At 38.9% G+C, this 22644-nt stretch overlaps 1 protein-coding gene across 2 annotated transcripts in view; it reads left to right on the top strand.

The window, feature by feature from the left end:
• Nucleotides 1-22644, top strand: part of Gabrb3 (gamma-aminobutyric acid type A receptor subunit beta3) — a 236140-nt gene that overhangs the window by 172269 nt on the left and 41227 nt on the right. For both annotated transcript variants that reach the window (XM_052178514.1, XM_052178509.1), the window contains exon 4: nucleotides 8672-8892. In XM_052178514.1, coding sequence (XP_052034474.1) covers nucleotides 8672-8892 — 221 coding nt within the window. The remainder of the gene's footprint in view (nucleotides 1-8671; nucleotides 8893-22644) is intronic.

Below are 22644 nucleotides of genomic sequence, written 5' to 3'. Positions count from 1 at the left end.
ACCTTTTTCAATAATTGAGAATATAGGGTGGCACTCAAGTTGCCTGGACAAGACTGCAATCTGATAATATATCAGCACTGGTCACAAGGTTGGCAAGCAGTAATTCTTTCTGGTCAGATTCCTAGAATTACAGGTTTACATCTGGGAAGGAGGAAGGCCATACTGGGAGTCCATATACAATTAGATCTTCAACTTTATATATAACAATATTGTCTTCATGTAAGCAACTGTTCTTTACTGATGTTAATAGTGCTGGTGTTCTTAACTTAGGTGGTGGGTTCTTCAACTAGACTAGAGAGGGCTGCTGTTTCCTCGTCCACATCCTATTTCTCCTCCTCCTTCTCCTACTTCTCCTGTTCCTCCTCTTTTTCCTTCTCTTTTTCATGTCTCCTCTTAGTTATCTTTCTGCTGTGCCTCAGTCTGGGGTGAGTTTCATACTTCTCTTTTATCTGCTCTTATGCTCAGAGATGGGTTGACCTTCTGATGGTTCCAGGAATCCCAGGACACTTGTGTCTTCCAGAAGCCTTCCTGACTGAGGATTTGGGGTTGAACTGCTATGTTCTTTTGAGGGGAAAGTTGTAGGATGCTATGTGCCAGAAAATGAATTCCTATATGGCAGCCTTCTGACTAGGTAGTTAGTGCCAATCATATTTCTGAATTTAATCTGCAGCCTCATTAGAAACCAAGTGTTTTCATGCTGCCTAGGGTTATATGGACAGGATGAAATGAGAGTGAGCTAGTGAGACTCCTGAATATGTCTCAGTGTCAATCATGTCATAGAGGGAACATTTTACAAATGCTTGACTGCCTCAGACCATGCTCTAAACTCAAGTCCCATCACATTATCACATATCAGATGTGATAAGAGTGTAAAATGTAAACAATGGCTGCAGGGTGGGGGGCTATATAAAAGGCATATATATATATATATATATATCTAATGTTTGAATTGACTCAAACACACACAGGATGAGGGTCCTTCTGAACACACAGCCATACTCTAGCTGTCCCTTTTCTTCCTATTGCTAATGAGAGGTCAAGAAGTGTTGAAACCACCAGCTTACTGTTGTTTAACCTGTATCTGAAGATGGCCTGTTTCTCTCCTGTGTGCTAATCTAATTAGTCTGACCATCACGGACTGCAATGGACAGTTCTGGTTCTCATTCCCTACTCCACTGACCTCTTCCTCCCAGAGCCCCATGCCTCTTCTGAGCCTGTGTCTCCCCAAGTTTCTCCCTTTTAGATACCCACATCTCTGACCTGATATCCAAACTACACCCTTTCTGCACGCTCCTCAGAACCCACCCCATTCTGCTGCTTCTTGACTCCTTCTCTTTTCTACCCTATTCCTCCCTGGGATTCACCAGGTGTACCATTAAGAGCAGAAGTGTAAAAGAAAGCCATAGTCATGGTCCCTCTGTTCAGATCTTCTTGGTATCTTAGAGAAATAACTGTACTGAGTACTGAAAACTGGCTTTATTTCTCATGCATATCTGGTAAACTAAACCAACCAACCAAACAAACAAACAAACAAAATCCTCCTTCAGAGAAAGGGGACCTCTGTGAATTGATAAGGAATATAGAGTCTAGTATGGCATCACTGTCATACTGATCATTAAGACCGCTGCTTCTCACTTGCAGCATCTTTGGAGCCTTCTTTTGTAGACAGTCCTTTCTAGCCCTCTACTGATTCAAATCCTTCCATCTAGGGGCTTCCTTATCTGCAGAGTGTTTGTGATGCCATTCATGGAGAAGGGTAGGTCTTAATCACAATCATGTGTCTTGCCATTTGGCAGCAGGTTTGGAGAAGATAGCTTTGCCAATGCAGTGGTAATGTCAGTGGCTATGAGCTGATGACCTGATCCATTGCCTTTTCTTCAAGGCTAATGTCATGCAGCCATCATATGAGCCCCTTTGCAGGAAGTTCTATTGGCTGTCCTTCCTGAAAATAGCCTCCTTTGTGACTCCCATGTATCTTCATGCTCAGTGTAACTCTTTATCCCAATTGCTTTTGAATTATGGACACCTGAAATCAGATTGCTCCAGTCTGATGGCCAATCCCTTAGGGCTCAAATTTATTGCATCTCGCTCATCACTCTCCTCCAGCATTCACTATTATGTGCTAGCCACTCAATACTTAATTGTTCAGTAGTTGAGTAAATACCCCCAATAAACTGATGTGTCCAGAAAGTTAAAGGTCTGTTGAAAGAACTCTCAACCATATTAGCAGAGATATATAATGTTGCTTCTATGATATAGCATATGTCCCTGACTTTGGTATAATGCTACCTCCCTGCATGCTTCTTAGCTACTTGTAGGTCTCCAGTAGACCTATCCTTCACTGAGGTAGTTAGGCTGACTGTTCTTTGAAGCACTCCACCCTCAGATTTCATTGTCTATCTTTGCCTAAAGCAAAGCAAATGGGGATGAAGAAATAGTTTATTTGGTCACATTCTATGCAGGCCCAAGGACCAGTGTGTGAGCACCTCAGCCTACATGAAAAAGGTGAGTGTGTTGATAAGCTTAAAATCTCAGTGACTGGGAGACAGGGGTCCTTTGGGCTTACTAGATCTCTTGCCTGCTTGAATTGGTGAGCCCTTGATCAATGAGAGACTCTGTCAAAAGCCAAGGTAGACATATGATGAACATCACCAAAGGTTATCTTTAACACTGCCCCATATCTGTCCTGTGATATCTTGTGCACTCATCCTCATCAGTGCTCCACAGGCAATATTCCTATTGGTTCTTGGAACCTTACAGTCTTAGTCGGTTGCTAGGAACTGGCTTGAATTTTGAACGACATATCCTTCATTCCACATATGGCTTCTTCTGTGTTCTTACTCATGACTCCATCAAAAAATAGACTCCTTTTCTGAAACCCCTTGAAATACACTTAAACAGTTGTATCACAGTAGGACAGGGCTGCCATAGTTCTCATTCCCTCTGTAGAATGTCTCCAGACATGGATCTCCACTTTCTTGGCCTTTGCAAACAACTGCTACCAAACTCACTCCACTTTAATGTACAAACCTTTCTAGACCCCTATTTGTCAGACCCTTATGTTTCAGGGGAAACACCCCCAAATTCAAAACCAGTTGCTCTTGTTAAAGAAAGAGATTGTGGAAGGAAGCAGGGAATGACTAGATTAAATCAGTTCAATAAATTTTTAATTAGATCTATGCTGGATCATAACAATAATGATAGCACCTATATTGTATTTAAATACAACAAAGAATGAGAATGTGTTCTCAGATGCTTTGTCACTGAGGTTTAGGATCCATGATGGGGCCAGGCAGCAGTATCAATTCTCAGCAGTAGAATTCTCTTTTTCACTCCTTCCTAATTGCACAAGCTAATGGAGGGGGTGGTAGGGCACTCCATCATCTGCTTCTTGTTGTTCACCTTCTCTCCCCTTCATTCTCCAATGTCTGCACAAAGAAAGATGGTATTGATTTGTGTATCCACTGATGGAATTGTTACTTCCTTATAAGAGGGTACAGATTTCAGTGACTTTGAATTTAAGTAGACTTTTCTTCTTCTGTCTCCTTAAGCTCTTCTACCTACACAGATTACTTTAGCAAACACCAAAGGCCAAACTAGGAGGTGCTGTTAATGGTGTAGAGAGCAACACCACCTAAAATAAAACCTGATCCTGAGCCCCCAGACTGTGAATGACAGCTGGTTCTCAGTGCCAATGGATGCATTTTGTCTTTCCCCGTGGCAAACCATGTGAAGACAGTCTGAAGGGGCCTCAGAGGGGAGTGCTAGACTTCATGACTCAGGAATAGGAAAGCACGTGGCAGTTAAAGAAAGAACTGAGGGAAACTTTGCTGTTCTGCTAGTGTGAAGATTCTTACGCATGTAGGAGATCCTGAATTGGTAGTGCCATCTATTCCCATGTTGCTATGCTGCCATGACTGCCCATGTTTGGGTTATTGTAGATGCCTCTTCAACAAATGTTAGTAGAGGCAATGTGGAGGTCCATTCTCCTGCTGTCTGGATCAGCACAGTGTCTGACATTTCGGGGCTTGCTAAAGCTGCTCTACACCTAGCGCTCCTGCTTCCCACCAGAAAGTGCTATTCGCCAGGACCTTTGCCTCACTGCATATCTCTGACCCCTCCCCTAACACTGAGATTTTAGTTGCATAACCAGCCTTTCCCGCTCACATTCTGTGCGTCAGACTGTAGGTGAAGTGTGCCTTAGCTACTTTTCCTGGGACTGTGACAAAACACCTGACAAGAGGGAAGTGAAGAAGGAGAGTTTATTTTAGTTCAGTGAGGGCACAGTCTACAATGGCAGCGAATCCTGAAGTATTTGTCAAACTGAATCTCCTGATAAGATGAAAGGTGGGGTAAATCCTTGCTCATTCTATTGCCACAGAGAATCTTGAAGTAATGGTCACATTGCATCCACTGCTAACAGGAAAGAGGAGGTGAATTCTTGGACTTGCCCTTTCTTCTTTTTAATCCATCTAAGACCCAGCCTTTGGAATGGTGCCACCAACATTTAGGAGGTGCCATTCCTCTCAATCTAATGTAGAAACTCTCATCATAAGCATGCCCAGGGGTTTGTCTCCTACTTAATGTAGATCCTGTCAAGTTGACAGTATTAACTATCACAACTCTACACCATGTCAAATAGAAACTCAAGTGGATAATTTTCAAGTCAGTTTTCCATCTCTTGTCAAAAACATCTATAGTCAAAATGCATTTCACCCAATGTAAAAAGTCCCTGTAGTCTTTAAGAGTTCAAAGACTCTACAAAAGTACTTATTATGTCTCTTCTGAGATCCAGGCAATTTCTTAACTCTGAGTTGCTATAACATAAAAACAAACACATTTCATACTTTTAACAGTTAATGACATAGAATAAATGTTCCCTCTACAAAACAGAAATGGGAACATAGTAAAGAAGTATGAGACCAAAGCAGTACTCAAAACAAGAAATCCTTCAGCTCAGTGCTAGGCATCTGGAACTCATAATAGAATCATCAGTGATCTAAAGGACTAAAGCAGCCTCACTTTCTAGCTCTGTAACCATGGAGCACACAGAAGAACTTCCATACTTCAACTCTACTCCTTGCATGCAACATTCCCCAGCCAACATCCGAGGGTCCTGGCATGACTACTGTTCTAGGGTCTCCATTGAAAACTTGGGCTTTTTCTTCACAGTTTATCCTATGTACCCTCAGGCCCTTCTTTGGAAGCACTGCCTTAAGCCTCCATTCCTGGTTTCTTCCCTCCTCCCTCATAGGATCTCACTATGTAGTCTTGACTGGCCTTGAACTTAACATATATAAATCAGATTGCCCTTGAACTCTCAGACATCCACCTGCCTTTGCATCCCAAGTGCTACGATTAGGTGATCAGCACAATGTCTTGACTTTCATTCTTTCATTGTTTATGTATCTATAACTGGTATCACTTGGGCTACCTGCCAGGTTCTGCTGTAAACATGAGAACTAACCTAGCTTGTTTGCACCACAGTTGTGCTCTGTTAACCTTCCAAGCTGACCCTGGGGCATGCTTCCATAGGTGGCTGTTTTTGAGCAAGAAAACCCTTCAACAGTTTTTCCAGATTAAATTCTTTCCTTTTGGTAAATTTGAATTTTCACAATGGTATTCTTGAATGGCTGGGGCACCCAAGAGCACCTTTCCAGCTGCCCCAGTGCTAAGAAAACAGCTGCTCCTTGGTGGGGTTGATCTTCTTTACATCTACAACTACTTTCTATTCATCCTTCTTGTCTGAATTGTTATTCCTTTCCCCGGCAAAGGGCACCCTTCTCATATCATTTGGCTCCATTTGTCACTATCTTTCACTGTACACATGGAGGAGTAGCCATGACTCATCACGAATGCTAGCTTGCCTTGAGATTTCTTCTACCAAGCCATGAGTTAATTACTTTTGAATTCCACTTCACTCAAGCTATAGACCAAGGGCTGAGAACATTCAGATTCTTTGCCAGAATATGACCTGAATGATGTCAGGAGAGTGCCTATTGCCCCGTGAAACCTCATGTACTGTATCTCTATTCTCCCAGAATCCCATGAGGGTGCCCCATTGAGTTCGCTTTGCAGGGTTTTAAGAGTTTTCTAGCTCAGTGTTCCAAATTCCCACAATCTCCCATAAATCCATTCCAAAGGCCTAAAAACTAAATGATGAGGTTCATGAGAGCAATGGCCCCACTTCTTTTTGTGTTTAAACAAAATACTTTTATTAATTTGTTGAACATTTCATACATGCTTACAAATTTTTATTTATCCACATTCTTCCCTTATCTCCTCTATGATCTACCTTTAAACTCTTCCCAAATTTGTGACTTAAAAACATAAAACCCCCAATTTCAATTTGTACTTCCCATATATTTACCAGTATAGGATACCCTGTGTAGTGTGGTGGGCATCTTAACAAGTGTTCCTACTCCGGTCCAATTGACAACATTACCACTTCAAGATGATCAGGTATGAGGAGGCAAACATATTAGGAGATATCTGCCAGAAAGTCACAAAAGGAGGGGATTTCCTGACAGGCCACGCCTTGGGTGGGGGCACAGGAACATGCTGCTATGAGTCAGGTGGTAGAAAGAAAAAGTTGCCTCTAAGTAAAGGCTTTTATTGTGGTTTCCATAAAAAAGAACTGATAAAACAAGGTAAACATCTTAGAATTGTCTAACTGAAAGAATCCTAATTACAGAAGCTCTTCCTGGTGATTTGGTACATAGACCTGGGCCAGTAACCATTGTGAATCCTTGGCTGCTATCTCCACTCTCCAAAAAGGAAGTGTTAGGGTTCTGGATTTGCTCTCTTAAATATGAAGGTGTGCTAATCCTGTAAGTTTTTCCCTCTGTAGTAATTGGGTAACCCTGGGAGGGGGAGTTCATTCACCTCAGCAGGGCCCTGGATATCTAAGCATACAAAAACTAAGCCACATGGTTTAATGTACTTGGTAGCCACTCAGACACATGAAACTATGTGGTCTTTTACTGTATAATGTTCATGTTCCAGTCCCTGCTCCTCAGCCACTGGTGTGAGATCCAGTTTTGCTGCCCACTCCACACACATGCAAATATGTAAGTGCTGTAAATTAACAGCTCCCAGGTTTGTCATGCTCCATGCCCTTGTAGCTAGCTTCCAGAAACTCAAGTTTAGTGATATCTTCTCCATGAAAATCTTTGAGTTGTGCTTGGGATGGGAGTGAGCATCCCTATAGGATGTACCAGTCTCAGAGCCATACTCCTGGATGTTCCTCAAAGAAATCCCTACTTCTCAAGCATTACAACTTCATTAAAATTCAGTCAAAATTCCCTGAATATCTAGCTTGCATAGGTTTGCCCTGTTTCATCTCTTCTCTGCCTTTTCTGGGCCTTTACAGTGTTGAAAGTCCTGTTTGTTATGATGGAGACACACATATCCTAGGCATGCATTTTGACCCTGAGCTGTAGCTACATTCCAAAATTTATATTCTATTTAGAGTTGGTAAGTATGCATGGGTTTTATTGCAACCTCTTGCTGGGCACATCTGGAGAGGGCAGGTTGACATCGGTTCTTTACTTTTAAGTATAGCACATATCATTTATGTTTTTGAATGAGACATAAACTACAACATGAAGAACTGCTGTGTGAGATAGTAGAGAAGGCTACTGGTGGGTTTTGTGAGCCCCTGTTATCCAGGACAGATTCTGAAGCTGGCTTGCTCCTCACCATTCACTGCCCATAAAATGAGCATGTTTATAGACCTGACCAACTGCCGTGTGGACTCCCTTGCTCTCAAATCTACCTACAGACCTTCATGTTTTCAGTTCAGTCCTTCTTCAACAGGATCCAGAATGGCCTATGAGTTTCACAGTATTTTCTGATGTATACACACGCACACGCACGCACACACACACACATATGCCATATGTATTTTTTCCTGGTTTTATATGTTCAGCCTTTGTGTCCCCCCCCCACTTCAATTAGCTGTTTTGCCACCAATAACACAATGCAAAAGTTAGTTTATGGTTTCCTGGGTGGGCATTTATTGATTTTGTTGGTTGCATGTAGCAATGCTGTGGTTTTCTCCTGTGCCTTGCTGGGGCTTCAGGATCCCATACTTTCTGTCATCATGTTATTTCCAGGTGAGGTTATGGATTACTTAGCCTAGGATAGTCAGGGTGAACTAAGAGGAAAGGATCATGTGAAAGTTGGGGCCCAGAGTCTGCCCACAGGACACCTCACTTCTAGTGGGAGTTTCTGGAAGTTCTAAATTTGTGGCCTTTGCAAAGGCAGAGGAAAGTAGCTTCAACCACATAGATGATTTTATAGATAGAATTCATCTGTAGATCTTGGTTAAAAAGCTGTTTGCTTGGTGGAAAGTATGTACCTAGGGATCCAATCAAGTTCCCTGCCAGCCATCTGATTTTACCATAATGGTTTCTTATTCCTTATTGCTATATGATTGCATCAAAATGCAACTTGCCTGGTACCCTTAACTAGGCAAAATTTTATATGTGTTTTATATATGGCTTTACACATTATGCTTATTAAACGCAATGATTTTATTTCTAAGAAAGCACCACTCTTTCTGCCCATTTCAGGATATGGGATTCAGCCTGGATTTGTCATTGCATGCCAGAGTGTTACTTGTGTTGAAAAAAACTAATTTTCTTTCTTTTCTCTCTCTTCTCCCCAGGATTATACCTTAACTATGTATTTCCAACAATATTGGAGAGATAAAAGACTCGCCTATTCTGGGATCCCTCTCAACCTCACACTTGACAATCGAGTGGCTGACCAGCTCTGGGTGCCCGACACATATTTCTTAAATGACAAAAAGTCATTTGTGCACGGAGTGACAGTGAAAAACCGCATGATCCGCCTCCACCCTGATGGGACAGTGCTGTATGGGCTCAGGTCTGTCTGCTCTGCAGGGCCAGTTTTGAAGTTATGTGGTGCACTGGCATTGAGTTTATCACTTGAGATAATTATAGTAAGTGAGACACATCATTAAATTAATCGGTAAATATCCACGAAATATTTCTAGCTTTGCAGAAAAAAAAATCTCATCACTCTCAGATTTAGGGCATTACTGTTACTATAAATAGTCACTAACATTTACAAAGTAGTCTTATTGGATAGTTTGTATATAATTGGGTTGCCATATCTAAGAACATAGATTCCCATATCATACCCAAGTGAATGTGTAATTAATATTTCCCTGACACTTGAGAAGCTTTAATTTGTTCTTTTCAAAGCTGTCTCCACTGCTTAGAAGATATCTCCTGTGAGGATGTAAGGTATAATCTCTGTGGTACTCTATGAAGTCAGGGCCGCTGATATTTATGGAGAGACTAAGAGAGAGCCTTCTACCTGAAATAGCATTTTCTGCAGAGCTTAGGATGTAGTTCCTCACCTGCAAACCAGGCTGCTTCCTGTACTTGCACAGAGGAGGCCCAGGGCTTTTCTGATTATCAGGAATTGACCCAACCTTCCTGTGCTGTTCCATTCTGCTGCATAAGAATTGTATAACTTTCCTGAATGATTTTCATAAGTTCCCTGTCTCCACATGGATTTTACACTTATTTTGGTTTTGTACTGTTGTTTAGAATAGAAGTATGTATGTGCTGTCTAGCTTTCTTGATGCCCTGGACTAGAAGTGCCATTGAAGTTTTCTAGGAGAGCCCCACAATTTTTAATAGACCACTTGTGAGTCTCTTGGAGGAAAACTGTCTCAGGTTTTGAGTTGAGAACTTTTTCAGAAGACTCCAATAGCTGAAGGCAAACCCCTAACCAAAAGTGTTGAAATCTACAAACTGTGACTCATTGATCCTCTAGTTAAGAAGAGGAATTTATTTAACTTTGTCCTCAATGGAAAATGCTAAATTTTTTTTTAGAAAACAACAACAACAAACCCTAAAGTATTAGAGCAAAAATTGCAAGACCTTTCTAAATATAAGGAAATAATGGCATATGTCAAAAAAATGTGGTGATATTTCACAAAAGTCTATGCTGATGTTTCTATGGCCAGGTTTAGCATTTTATATTTTTGCCTCACAATGAGACACTTGGCTTCAGTGTAAGAGGTCCTAAGAGGACAATGGTCATAGAGAAGAGTAATGAGACATCCAGGGACATAAAATAGAAAGCCATTTACCTGCTGCCCCCTTCCCTCACCAAAGCAGAGGCAGGAAATATGTGTTTGTGTCATACTTTTGTCTATACAATTGCACATGAGTGTTCGTGTGTGTGTGTATGTATGTGTGTGTGTGTGTGTGTGTGTGTGTGTGTGTGTCTGCAATGGGGAAAATATAGAAGCATATATCAACTAAAATTAATACCTGACATTCTGAGTTTTTAAAAGAAAACATGTTCTTTGGGTTCTCTTTATTTTAATTTTTTCTTCATTTAAAAATTAATCTTGCTTGGGGATGGTGTTGCATGCCTTTAATCCAAGCACTCCAGAGACAGAGACAAGGAAGACTAGCCTAGCCTACAGAGTGAGTTCCATGACACCTAGATCTACACATAGAGAAACCATGTCTTAAGAAACCAATATATTATATGTGTATCAGTTATGTATTCCTGCAAAGAGGTAGACGACAACATAAAGGAATTGGTTCTGTCCTACAATGTACTAGAATGGTACATGGGCTACTAGAACTGAACTCAGATTGTCAGGCTTAGTAGCTGGTGTTTTTACCCATGAGTTGTTTTGCTGGCCCTACATTCTTTGTTTTTTTTCTAGAAGTAGAACATATTGATTTGATTTGTCTTTATTAAAATCAAGGGATTTTAACTTTAGGAAATGGGAATAGAGTTACATAATATACATGCAAGTGCCGTAATAAATTTACAATTTTCATTTGAAGGTGTTAAATTTAGTGCCAAATAATAGATAAGAGTGAAAAATGACAAGAAAAGAAAACAAGAGTATGCTTTTAAAAAATAGTATCTTTAGCTCACATTTGGCTTTCAAATTAAATAGTAATGCAGTAATAAGTCAGGGGGACCTTTTGTATTGGCCTTTGCACATCGATCTAAAAATAATCTTTTTGGTTGAATTTCTATCAATTACCTGAACTCAGGAAGCAGGTTTCCATGCAGCCTCTTTGTCTGAGAACAGTTGCCACATGCTTTTTTAATTCCTATTTCTGTAATAGTTCTTCATATTTCTGGGGACCTACAGAAATCACCATAGGTGTAGGCTGACCAGCATATCCTATGTATACAAGCTCTGCATTTGTCATCTGGCTTCATGGAACTTGGCTAGTCTACAAATGTCTGTCTTGATAGTCAGAAGAGTATACAGTCATAAAACTTAACTTGAGCTTTTGAAGAAGAAGCACATTAATAATTAAAGATACTGATTTTTTTTAAGTTCATCTTCCATATAGAAATATATGTAATGTTTCTCTATAAAGATGAGGCACAGGTTCTCTTGTCAGTATCATTTTCCACCCTGTCCTCAGCTCTTCTTCCTTTGATTATTACACTTACTGAATCCCAGTGGTAATATAACAAGCCAGGGCTAAGCAAGTATCTCCTGTCTGGATTATACACTGTATCTTTTGGTAAATAGGATCAGATGCTCCTCAGTTTATAGTACTGTGACATCTTTATTTACTCATCGGAAGCTGAACAAACTGCAATCATAATGCACAGAATCTGCCCAGCCAACAGCATGTCAGTGTCTCCCCCTTGACCTGTATACGTTGGCTGTCTCTGGAGCTTGAGGCTGAATGGGAGTTGTGGATCCTAATGATGCCTCACAACATAACAGAGGCTCCTGGGAAAAGAGCAGAATTCAACATCCAAAGCCAATTCTCCTCTTAATGCCTTTTGCTTTTATTTAGAAACATCAGAAAGCTGAGATTGACCTTCTACATCAGTTATGTCTGTACTGTGTGAGGAATCCAGAAGGCACACACCAGCCAAACTCCTCATAGTTATAGCTTGCTGTTTTTGTACTCATGACAAGTCCCATCCAGCGGGGGGTGGGGGGGCAATTTCCTCCTGGCTTTGGGTGTAAGTTGGACTGGCATCCCTGAGTCTTGAAGTAGAATTTCCCATGGTTGGATATCGGGCTTGTCCTTCATCCTCTCTCTCCTGATATTTTTTTCTACTGGTGATCAGCTACTACCCGTCTCTGAATTTCTTTTTCTCCTCATATAAAGCCATGAATCATCAAGGTCATAGGGTGTGTGAATATTCTGGATAAGACAAAGATCTTTGGCTGTAGACCAGAAGTGACATACATTCATACGTCAGATCAGCCTTATTCTGGGAAAGCATTGATCCTTCGCTCTGCTGATGGAGTGAAAGGTTACCAGCACTGGGAATTGTTTCTTCCCAGTGCTACTCCAGTGCCTTGACTTTGCATGTGCCAAGCTTTGCATGTGTTTCTTAATGGTCACTGGCTTTGGCACAGATGACCGAATAGGCAGACTAAGCCTCTGGCACAGGCCCACCTAGATACGGTATTAGGGGATCTCTGGATGAAGCACATTGCTATCCTGACCTGCCCTGGACCTTGTAAATTTTCCTTTGGGTAGTAATGCCTTTCAAGGTATCAAGAAGGTCTTGGCTACTTAGGGCTTTCTGCACAGGTTGTCTGCTTTGCCCAACTACCTGTCAAAGATAGATCATCCTCCCTCTCCAGCTTCTCTAGCTTCTTTTCAATATCTGGGTCCTATTTTGCTGTTAACTGTCTTTCTTTACCCCACGAAACATTGGTGGTTTGCTTTCTGTGAGGTGTTACTAAGGAGGTTACAAATACAGCACTTGTCCTATAAAGCATCAGAGTTTAAATGATGGTTGTGAAAGAATATTAGCATATTTTGATGGGAAATGTGAAATACTTTGGAAAATACATTGTGATGTTAATACTTGCTGTTAAAAATCTGCTGAAAATTTTTAATATAACCAGTTGTATGATTAATAGAATAGATCCCAAAAGATCCAAATTGAGTCTTATAATTGATTTTGCTTTTTATTGTGAAGTTGTGGAATTTGGTTTGATTGTTTGCTTTATATTGTCACTCAGTTCAACTATATTTACTCCAAAAATGATCTTGGGGCCTCCAATATTTTGGGGTCTCCACTCAACCTATTCTTCACTGTACAGCTTTATATAATGGCCTTTCATGGCCTTGTTTTCAGTGTTCCCTGGTGCACCCTGGCTGTCCTCAACAACTCTCTGAAACTTGAAAGAAACATCTATGATCCCCTCATTCTTGCATTTTTATGCTTCCAAAACAAATTCTACAGGATTGCTCTGCCAAGTGTGTCAGGCAGTTTGAGATGGATCCTTCCCACTTTGGACCACATTAACTGTAGCTTTTATATGGAGGTTTTTCTTTGTTTGTTTTGTTTTTCTGTTGTTGTTTTTCCTAGGATTGGGAAACTCTTCAGGCTCTCTTTCCCTCATAAGTTGGAAGCTTACATGGATGGTATTTTGCCCTAAGGATTCTATTGTTATTGTTGTAATGCATCCTAGGTAGTTACTTCTTAATGGTCTTTACTATCTCTAATATTACAGGCTCTCTTTTGGCATGTGTCTTGGCTGTGACATTGAGATCCTTGGTGTTCTTTTTCTTTGTAAACTGTACACTTTGTATTTCTTTCGTCCAAAATATTCTGTTTCATTATACAGCTGCATAATAGTTGTCAGTAATAACCAATCCATAGAATCAACATTTATGCTGACTTTGTCAATGAAAATAAGAAAAGACAAGTTCAATATTTTCAGTGTAGCCTTTGTCAAGGTCTTAGGCCAAGGGCAGAATGCATCCACATTATTTGTCAAAATGTCCCATGACAGATATCTAGCTCAGTAACAAATACTGAAGTGTACAGCCTCTACCCTCTCATTGCTCTCAGCACTACTTTCTTATAGGCCGCACTGCAAACAGAAAGGCTCTGCCCATGGCAGAAATGTTCTTTCCAGATCAAGGTTTCAAATGGTCAGATTTTTTATAACAGCAAATTTCTCATACCAACTTCCATATTAGTTACTTTTATTGTTGTGATAAAATACTGTAACTAAAAAATAAATATAGGGGAAAAAAGAGTTTGTTCTGGCTTATAGTTACAGAAGGAGAGGCCATATTGTTAGGGAAGCATGGAGGCAGGCAGTCAGGGGCAAGAAAATGAGAGATTATATCATTAAACATAAATAGGAAAGAGATAAAATTGGAAGTGCCCGTCAGTCTATAAACATTCAAAACTTGCCACCAATGACACAGTTCTTTCAGGAAGGCCACATTTTCCAAAGGCTCAATAACCAATCCAAATAATTCCATTAAACTGGACACCAAGTATACATACCTGAGTGTATGAAAGACATTTCTCACTCGAACTAACAAAAAATCCAAAAACATCCAACCATGCTAATCTCTTCTTATTTCCAATAATTGAGTTAATCCTTCCTAACATTTTAGTTTTATACTTATATTTTTATTATACTAATTTTTTCTTTGTTTAAAAGAGTTTGTTTTCACTTATTTTTCTTGCTCCACTGCACTGAGTTTGGCTTCCTGAGCAGTGATGTACTGACAGTGTATAGCTCTAGCTCATTTTGCTATGACATGGAGGTTGGTACGTTCCATTTTGGATAGCCAGTTCTATGTATGTATTCTACTACTTTCCAGGTAGAGAGGAGAGAGACTCTGTTAAGAAATTTCTAGAATTTGTGATATATATTGAAATACAGCAAATGAAACATACAATAGTTTCTGCATTTATATTTTACAATGATAATGACCAATGGTAAACATTATAGGTAGATATTATCACTCCAGGCTATGTATATGACCCTTTACTGTGACAGTCATATATTAATTTTCTATATTGATTCACTGTTAAATGTTTATTTTTACCATATATTAACAATTCATAATCATATCTATTTATGGGATAAAATGATGTAATGATTTTTGCATGCAGTGTGGAATAATTGGATCAAATAAGATATCACATCGCTCTTTAAATATTTAATCTCTTTTGTGGTAAGCTTGAAATTTTCTTTCATGAATTTATATCTAACTATTTTAAAATATATAGTACATTTATTCTCTATGCTGTGTAGTAGATCTAAAAAAAATAATCTTCCTTTCTGAGATTTTATATCATCTCTTTATTATTGTCTTCTTCCTTCTTCTCCAGTCTTTCCAGCCTCATTCGACTATCCACTTCTGAGTTTGATTGGCTTAAATACTACATACAACATGCCTGTTTTTTTTTTCTGCCTGGTTTATTTCATCACTGTTATCACAAAGGAAAATACTTTTGTTGTTGTCAATTGGACAGTGTCACATCATTTGGACCACACCTTTTTCTCTGTTAATGTGTTGAATGGTTGATTGATTCCATAACTTCACAATTGTGAACAGTGTTGCATTCAGCATGGGAGTGTGGGTATGTCTTTAGCAAACTGATTTTAACTTTTGAGTAAATATGGAATTATTAGTTCTAATGTTTGTTTTACTTTTTAGTGACTTGATCACTCTGTATAGCACTTTGAACAATGGCTATGCTAATTCACATCACCACATGGTTCTCTTCTTCATATTCTGACCCAAGATGTGTCGAAATTTCTAGAAAATATTAAACAATTCATTGAAATTTTCTAAAGACATTTACATTAGAGAGTTAGTAGTGTTGTATCTGCTATATAAGTTGTAGTGTGTGCTGTGTCACACATATTTTATTAATAATGCCAGTGTACTACATATGTTTTATTATGTCTTTTGTATTTTATTATTACAAATCAAGATTTCTCTTTCTGCATGCCCCAAAATAGAGTATATGATATAGGGATATCTGAGAAGGTCAATGTTCCTTTATAGCCTTCATGTGAAAATATTTTGGGCAGATTTTTATTCTTTGAGATATTTTAGTTCTTTAAGTATTTTGTAACGAATATTTTGAACATATTTACTTACTCCTGAATCCTCTCCTAAATCTATCTCCGTTCCCACCAACTTTATGTCCTTTAAAAATTAATATGTTGGGCTGGAGAGAAGGCTAAGAGGTTAAGAGGTTAAGGCTGCCCTTCCAGAGGACACATGTTCAATTCCTAGCACCTACATCGTAACTCACAACTGACTATCACTTCAATTACAAGGGATCCAACACCCTCATACAAACATGCATGCATTTGAAACACCAATGGACATAAATAAAAATAGGCTAAATATATTAAAATAAAGCCAATCAAGTCTAAGTTGTGTAATTGTCCCATTGGGATATGGTCAACCTAGCAGGACCATATTCTTAAGGAAAATTGATTCTCCCTCTTACAACAGCTATCAGCTGCCAACAGCCCCTCAGATAGGGATTATACTTCTTTGCCACCTCTTTTCTTGCTGAGGAGACATGGTCTGGTGTGCAGTTTTCTGCTGTGTTCAGAAAGCACTGCTACATTGCAGCTGTCCACGTCCTCTGGCTTTTACAATCGTTCTCTGTCCTTTTCCAAATGACCCCTGAGCCTATGGAGGAGAGGTATGATATGGATGTTCTATTCAAGGCTAAGAATTTGGCCATCATTTATTTTCTGGACCTTTATCAGTTGTGGGTCTCTGTGTTAATCTCTGTCTCCTGCAAAAAGAGACTTTTCTAATGAGGGTGAGAGGTACTTTAACCTATAAGGATAATGAAACTTCATTAAGGAGATAGGTTAATAGTATGCCCAATTAGTGGAATGGGCCTGTGTCTTGTTTGATCACAGGGTCTTGGTCTGATAATGGTGCCAGTCATGAGTTTCTTTTTGTGGATCTGGCTTTAAATCCAATCAGAATGTAGTTCTCTTACCCCGTGTTCTTGCTATTACTGTACCAAGGGGTATATTTTGCCAGGGTGGTCATTATTGTAGCTTGCAACATTGACAATCAGTAAAGACCCGTGATTGATTTTTTCCATTAACTAATTTATTCATTCACCTTACATCCTGATCACTGCCCTGCTCTTCTCAGTCCCTGCCTCACATAGCTCCTTCTTCCCATCTCCCTCTGCTTCTCCTCTGAGTGTAGAGCTCCCCCACCCAACCCCCTGTTATCACCCCACCCTTGCACATCAAGTCTCTGCAGCATCTGGTAATGTACCTTTTAGCACTATGAAAGTTAGCTAATTGGGATGAAGCTTCCAGGTGAGTACCAGACTGATGTCTTCATGTTCTATGACTCAAGTATATGGTGTCCTCATCAATAAAAAGAAGTTGTAAAGGGTAATAAATAGCATTGGCAATAGCTGGTAATGTTGAGGTCTATAGGACCACAATCAACTCTAAAAGACAGAGCCCTTTCCTGAAAGTGGGCTCTTTATTTGCTAGCCTGTGGTTTCTGGTAAGTACTTTGTTGCCTTGTTATAATGTAACACTTTGACTCTGTGTGTGTGTGTGTGTGTGTGTGTGTGTGTTGTGTTGTATGTGTGCACATTAGAAAGCTTCTACAATTGTATGTTTCTATCCGAGTTCAAAAGGTCTTTAGCATTATTGATCCCTCTCCATCCCCTGACTCCCATCCTAATCCCAGTTTAAGCCTTCCTGTTGTTCCATCCCTTTACTTCTTTATATCACTGTGTTCTGTCTCCTTTGAAAGCTCTCTCTATGGCTCCATATCAGTTTCCAAGCACTTACGGGTAAATACACAAACCTGACGATTCAAATCTGACACTCACAGATAAAACATGAGGTGTTATACTATCTTACATTGTGGCCCTAGCTTCCCTTGTGCAGACTGTTTTCAGCTCTACCCATGGACCAGAGGATTTCATGATTTTGTTTTTCCTAGCAACCTGATATTCAGTCATCTGCTGATGGACTTCAAAGCTGTTTTTAATTCTCATGAGAGAAACAGTAAACATGGAACTCTATATTCAGATATACTCTTGGTATATGCTGAAGAGAGGTCTAACTGGGTCATGTAGTAGATCTTTTTCTGGCTTCTTGAGGAATCTTGCTTTTCTAATGTGGCTGCACCAAGCTGCACTCTCACTATCAATGTGTAAGTGTTTCCCTTTCCCCACATAACAACATTTGTTGTCATTTGTAGTTTTGAGCTTAGACATTCTGACTGGGGTACAAATGAAATCTCAAAGCAGTTTTAATTTGATGTCCCTGATGAATAAAGATGTCAAACATTGTTTTCAAAATTTCTCTGAGCCACATATATTTCATCTTTTGAGAACTCTGTACTTAGTTCCACACCCACTATTAGTTGAGCTATTTATTTTCTTGATGTTTTGATTTTTGAATTCTTTATATATTCTAGATATTCTCTGTGCTATGTATAGCTGGAAAAGATTTTCTTCTATTCTGTTTGATGCTGATTTGCTTGAATGATGGCATTTTTTGCTGCCCGGAAGCTTTTTACCTTGATGAGGTCCCATTTTCTAATTGTAGGTCTTGATGGTTGTACCATTAGCATCCTGTTTGGAAAGTTCTTTCCTGTGCCAAGCAGTTCAATTGAATTTTCTACTTTGTCCTCCATCAGATTTAGGTTATCTGATCTTCCTTTGAGATCTTTAATTCAATAGGAGTTGAGTTTTATGAAGGGTTAGGGATAAAGACTATCAAGTTTTATTTTTCAATTGTAGCTCATTTTTCAGTTAGATCAGTGCCATTTTTTTAGGATGATGGTATCTTTTGTTTGTTTGCTTGTTTGTTTATTTGTTTGGTTGGTTGGCTTTTTTCCTCCCTTGGGTATTTTTAGTCTCTTCGTCATGTAGCTTTAGGAATGTCAGCTTCCATTGACCAGTGAGTCTATTGTAGACCAGTACCATGCTGTTTTTGTTATTATAACTCTAGTATAACCTGAAATTTTGGGGGTTTTTTTGCCTTTTGTTTTTTTTGGGGGGGTGCCAAAATAGGCTTAATTTCATCCTTAAATACTTGTCATATTTCCTTATGAAACTGTCTGCCTCAAGAATTCTGTTCCAACATGTTAAAATGGTAGAGTCTATTTCCTTGGGAACAGCTATACTACTAATATTGGGCATATTGTAGGTGGGACGTTTTCCCACTCTTATCTGCTATTTCAAATGTCTGCTGTAATGCTGTACAGAACATCCTTTTAAAAAATTCATACTAGTTTGAATTCCCCTATTAGGTTTATAGTCTCCTCAGGTTTTTTGTATGTCATGGCATTTCAAGTTTTTTTTTTCTTGGACATCTTAGTTGATACTTTCTAATTAACAATTATAACCTACTACAACCATACTGCTTTATTATATTCTTCATTATTTTATGCTTTGGTGTCAAAAATATTTATTTCTGGTCATGCTTAGAAGCTATAATTCCACTCCTATAATTCCAAGACTCAGAAGGCAATTGCAATGTTGTTGTCAAAAGTTAGAGGCTAGCCTATGCTACATGGTAAAATACTTGGGGTGGGGATTGCTTGTTTCTTTTGTTTTATTCTTTTTACTTTTATTCTCTAATATTTAATAATCTTGACTCTATTTTCATGAAAATTCTCCTATCTCTATATAGATTGTTCTGCTAGGGATTGAGAGTGGAGTGATGGAGACAAAAAACCTCCAAGATATTATTCCCCAAAGAAACATTGAAGCTGATAGAAACTTTCTGACACAATTTTGTATAGTAACCAAAAAGCAGCTCAGGGTATATAGCAACTTTCCAAATACATAATCAAGAGAAACTGTATTCAGCATCACATTTTATTTCCTAGTTCTTCACTAACAATGGACAGAGGAGATAAGACCTCTCATTTAAATTATGAAGTTGTATTCTAAAATGTATATAGAATATCAAGATGACTAAAGCAATGAGTGTTTGTTCTTTATAATTCAGAGTGTAGGCAAGGAAAGAAAATGGCCCAGCTTATAAAGGCTACGAACTAGCAATGGCACAGAGGAGATAAAATAAACTTCAGAAAGGTACAAAGTAAAAGGTAGGAAGATGAGCAAATTAGAAAAATTATATATATATATATATATATATGTATATATATATATATATACACATATACATATAAGATAAGATGAAAACCATAATAATTTCTAGGAAAGGCGTATGGTCCTAAGAATCTCAAATAATCCAAAGTTTTTGTTTAGGACTGATGTCTTGGCACAAAGCAAGCATATCTATATGGCGGCAGAGTTCTCCAGGGAACAGCCAGTCTGCAAAGAATGAGGGCAGTGGAGACAATCATGGATCTGAATTTTCATTCATTCCATTTTTTAAATCAAATTCCTAAGTTCCAGCATAAGGCCTACAAAGAAGGAAAAAATGTTTATCTCAAAGGAAGAAAATGAATTGTCAGCTCCTTAGACATAAAATCTGCCAAATAAAATGTTATACCATTCAGCTTCACATCCCATGTAAAAGGTAAGAGAACAGATGAAGAAAGAACTGAGGAAATAAATGACTACATGTGAATGAAATGCGCAAAACCAACCAAGAAGTAGAAACGACACAGAGACCCAGCAGAAATTCCAAACCTTATCACTAATAAATAAATTGATTACTTCACTAGCAGGGTCGAACTATAGATTTGTACATACACAAGAAAGAGTTCATAGACTTAAAACTGTGTGACAATCAAACTTGTTGAATCTATGGGGCAGGACATAAGATGAAAAAAGATAAATTAACAGAGCCCAGTAAACTTCTGAGAAGTGATATTAAAATGAAATGGATAGGATCTCCAGAAGATAAGAGAGAGAGGGAGACTAAAGAAGGGAGGATGAGAGGGACAGGGTGGGATAGGGAGAAAGAGTATATTTGAAGAAATAATGGCTGAAAGCATCACCAACTTAATTGATGATATCAATGTATAAATCCAAGATTCCCAGAGAAATCCAGTGTAGATAAAACCAGAGAGACATAGTTATTACTAAAATTTCAGACAGTAAATTCAGAGATAGTCTTGTGAGATTCTTGAAAATATTACATACCCATTTGTCTCCAGACACATTTATCTCCAGATGCCAAAGCCAATTGGAAAATATGTATGCTAGAAAAAAAAGAAAGAAAGAAAAGGAAAGGAAAAAGCTACCAACGTACAACATTGTATTTGCAAACAGCTCTTTACAATTAGAAGGAATGAAAATTCTCCAAGATAAGTAAACCATGATACAGTTTGTTTCTGTTTAAAAAGGCCCATTTAATGGAAGTGTTCACATTTAAAGGGAAACTTACTGGACATTGACACAAAAGCGTATGAAGATGTGATGATATCCAATGATGATAAATGAGAACCAATAGTACTAAACTACTTGTAATCCCACTTCCATTTTTTTATTCACTACATGACTTAAATGACAAATTCACTGGCACTTTGCAAGCTGAGGTGGAACAAATCACAAGCCTGGACTATGCTTTCACAAGGTCTAGGCTAGCTTTGGCTACATAGTAATACTTTACTTCACTATTCCTCCCCCAAAAGAAATATGCACAAAAGTAATTATAAGTTGATGTTTTAGGCATCCAGTGTTCAGAGATAACCTATTGTAATGCAACTAGTATAGGGTGCAGAGCAAATTGAAGGTACAATATTAGGACAAATTGTTATGAATTCACCATAGTAAATTTTATATGCATGGTAACAAAAAAAAAGAATATATCTGTGAAATATCTGCAAATGAAATGAGGAGGAAATCAAATCACACTAACAAATACACTAAGCAACAAATAAAACAGATTTTAAAAATGAGGGAAGAAAATGCTCCCAAACACAAAGAAAGCACATGGTATTTCTGTGGAAGCCTGGCCTTTCTTATTAGCAATTACTTTAAAATGTAAATGGATTGACCAATGGAAAGCTAGACTGCCACATCAGTGTCTAGAAATAAATCAGGATCTAATTATACACTGTCTACAAAAAGTAATCCAGAAGCCCAGACTTACACAGATGTCTAAATGCAGGGCTTTGGCAAGAGCCAAGGAAGCTCAGAGGAAAAGGGTGAAAGCGTGCATTCCAAAGGGTGATAGCCAAAGATGTGAGGTAAAGGTGTTGGTCTTAGAGAAGACCGGCTCTAAGTTAAGAACTGTAGGAAAAGACAAAACACTAGATGTTTAACAAAGGGCCACGCAGAAGATATAACAACCGTGAACATACTAAGCATCAGAGTGAGGAAGTATAGGAAGCCAAATATCACAAAGGGAAGAGAAGAGATGTCAACCATGCCAATCTCTGTGCTGAGTTCTGAGAGTAATTTATCCATTTAGAATGTGCACTGAAAGAGTGAATCTTCTCACATCAGTGACCTCAAGGAACTGAAACAGAGGCAGATGGGGTCCGAAACCTAAAGCTACAGTGAAATGATGACAGACTGAAGCAGAGTGGGGCAGAAGAGCAGTGACGGTACACAGAAATGCCAGAGCCTTTCCTGGGGGTTGGGGGCAGGGCACTCCTCAGGGCTCCAGACTTACCTCCCCTTTGTGGTTTCTTTGTCATGCACTGTCTGTTGAAGACTTTCTCTCTTTCCTGTGAGCTAAGAGATTTGAGACTGAAGCAAGATTTGGTGTTAGGGTAGAAGGTGGGGAGTGAAAGTCCCTGTGCTTGCATCGCAGGCCTCCCTGTTGTGAGATTTTCAAAATGATGACACACTTGAAACAAGTCAGACCCTGAAGCCAAGGGTGAGCTTAAATGCTTATGGGGGGAAAACTGTCAAGTGGATAAAAGCACATGTTTCCATGAATGGTGA

Source organism: Apodemus sylvaticus, chromosome 1, assembly GCF_947179515.1.
Source record: "Apodemus sylvaticus chromosome 1, mApoSyl1.1, whole genome shotgun sequence".
Lineage (NCBI taxonomy): Eukaryota > Metazoa > Chordata > Mammalia > Rodentia > Muridae > Apodemus > Apodemus sylvaticus.
Note: the sequence above shows the minus strand (reverse complement) of the source record. Positions and strands in the feature narration are given on the sequence as shown.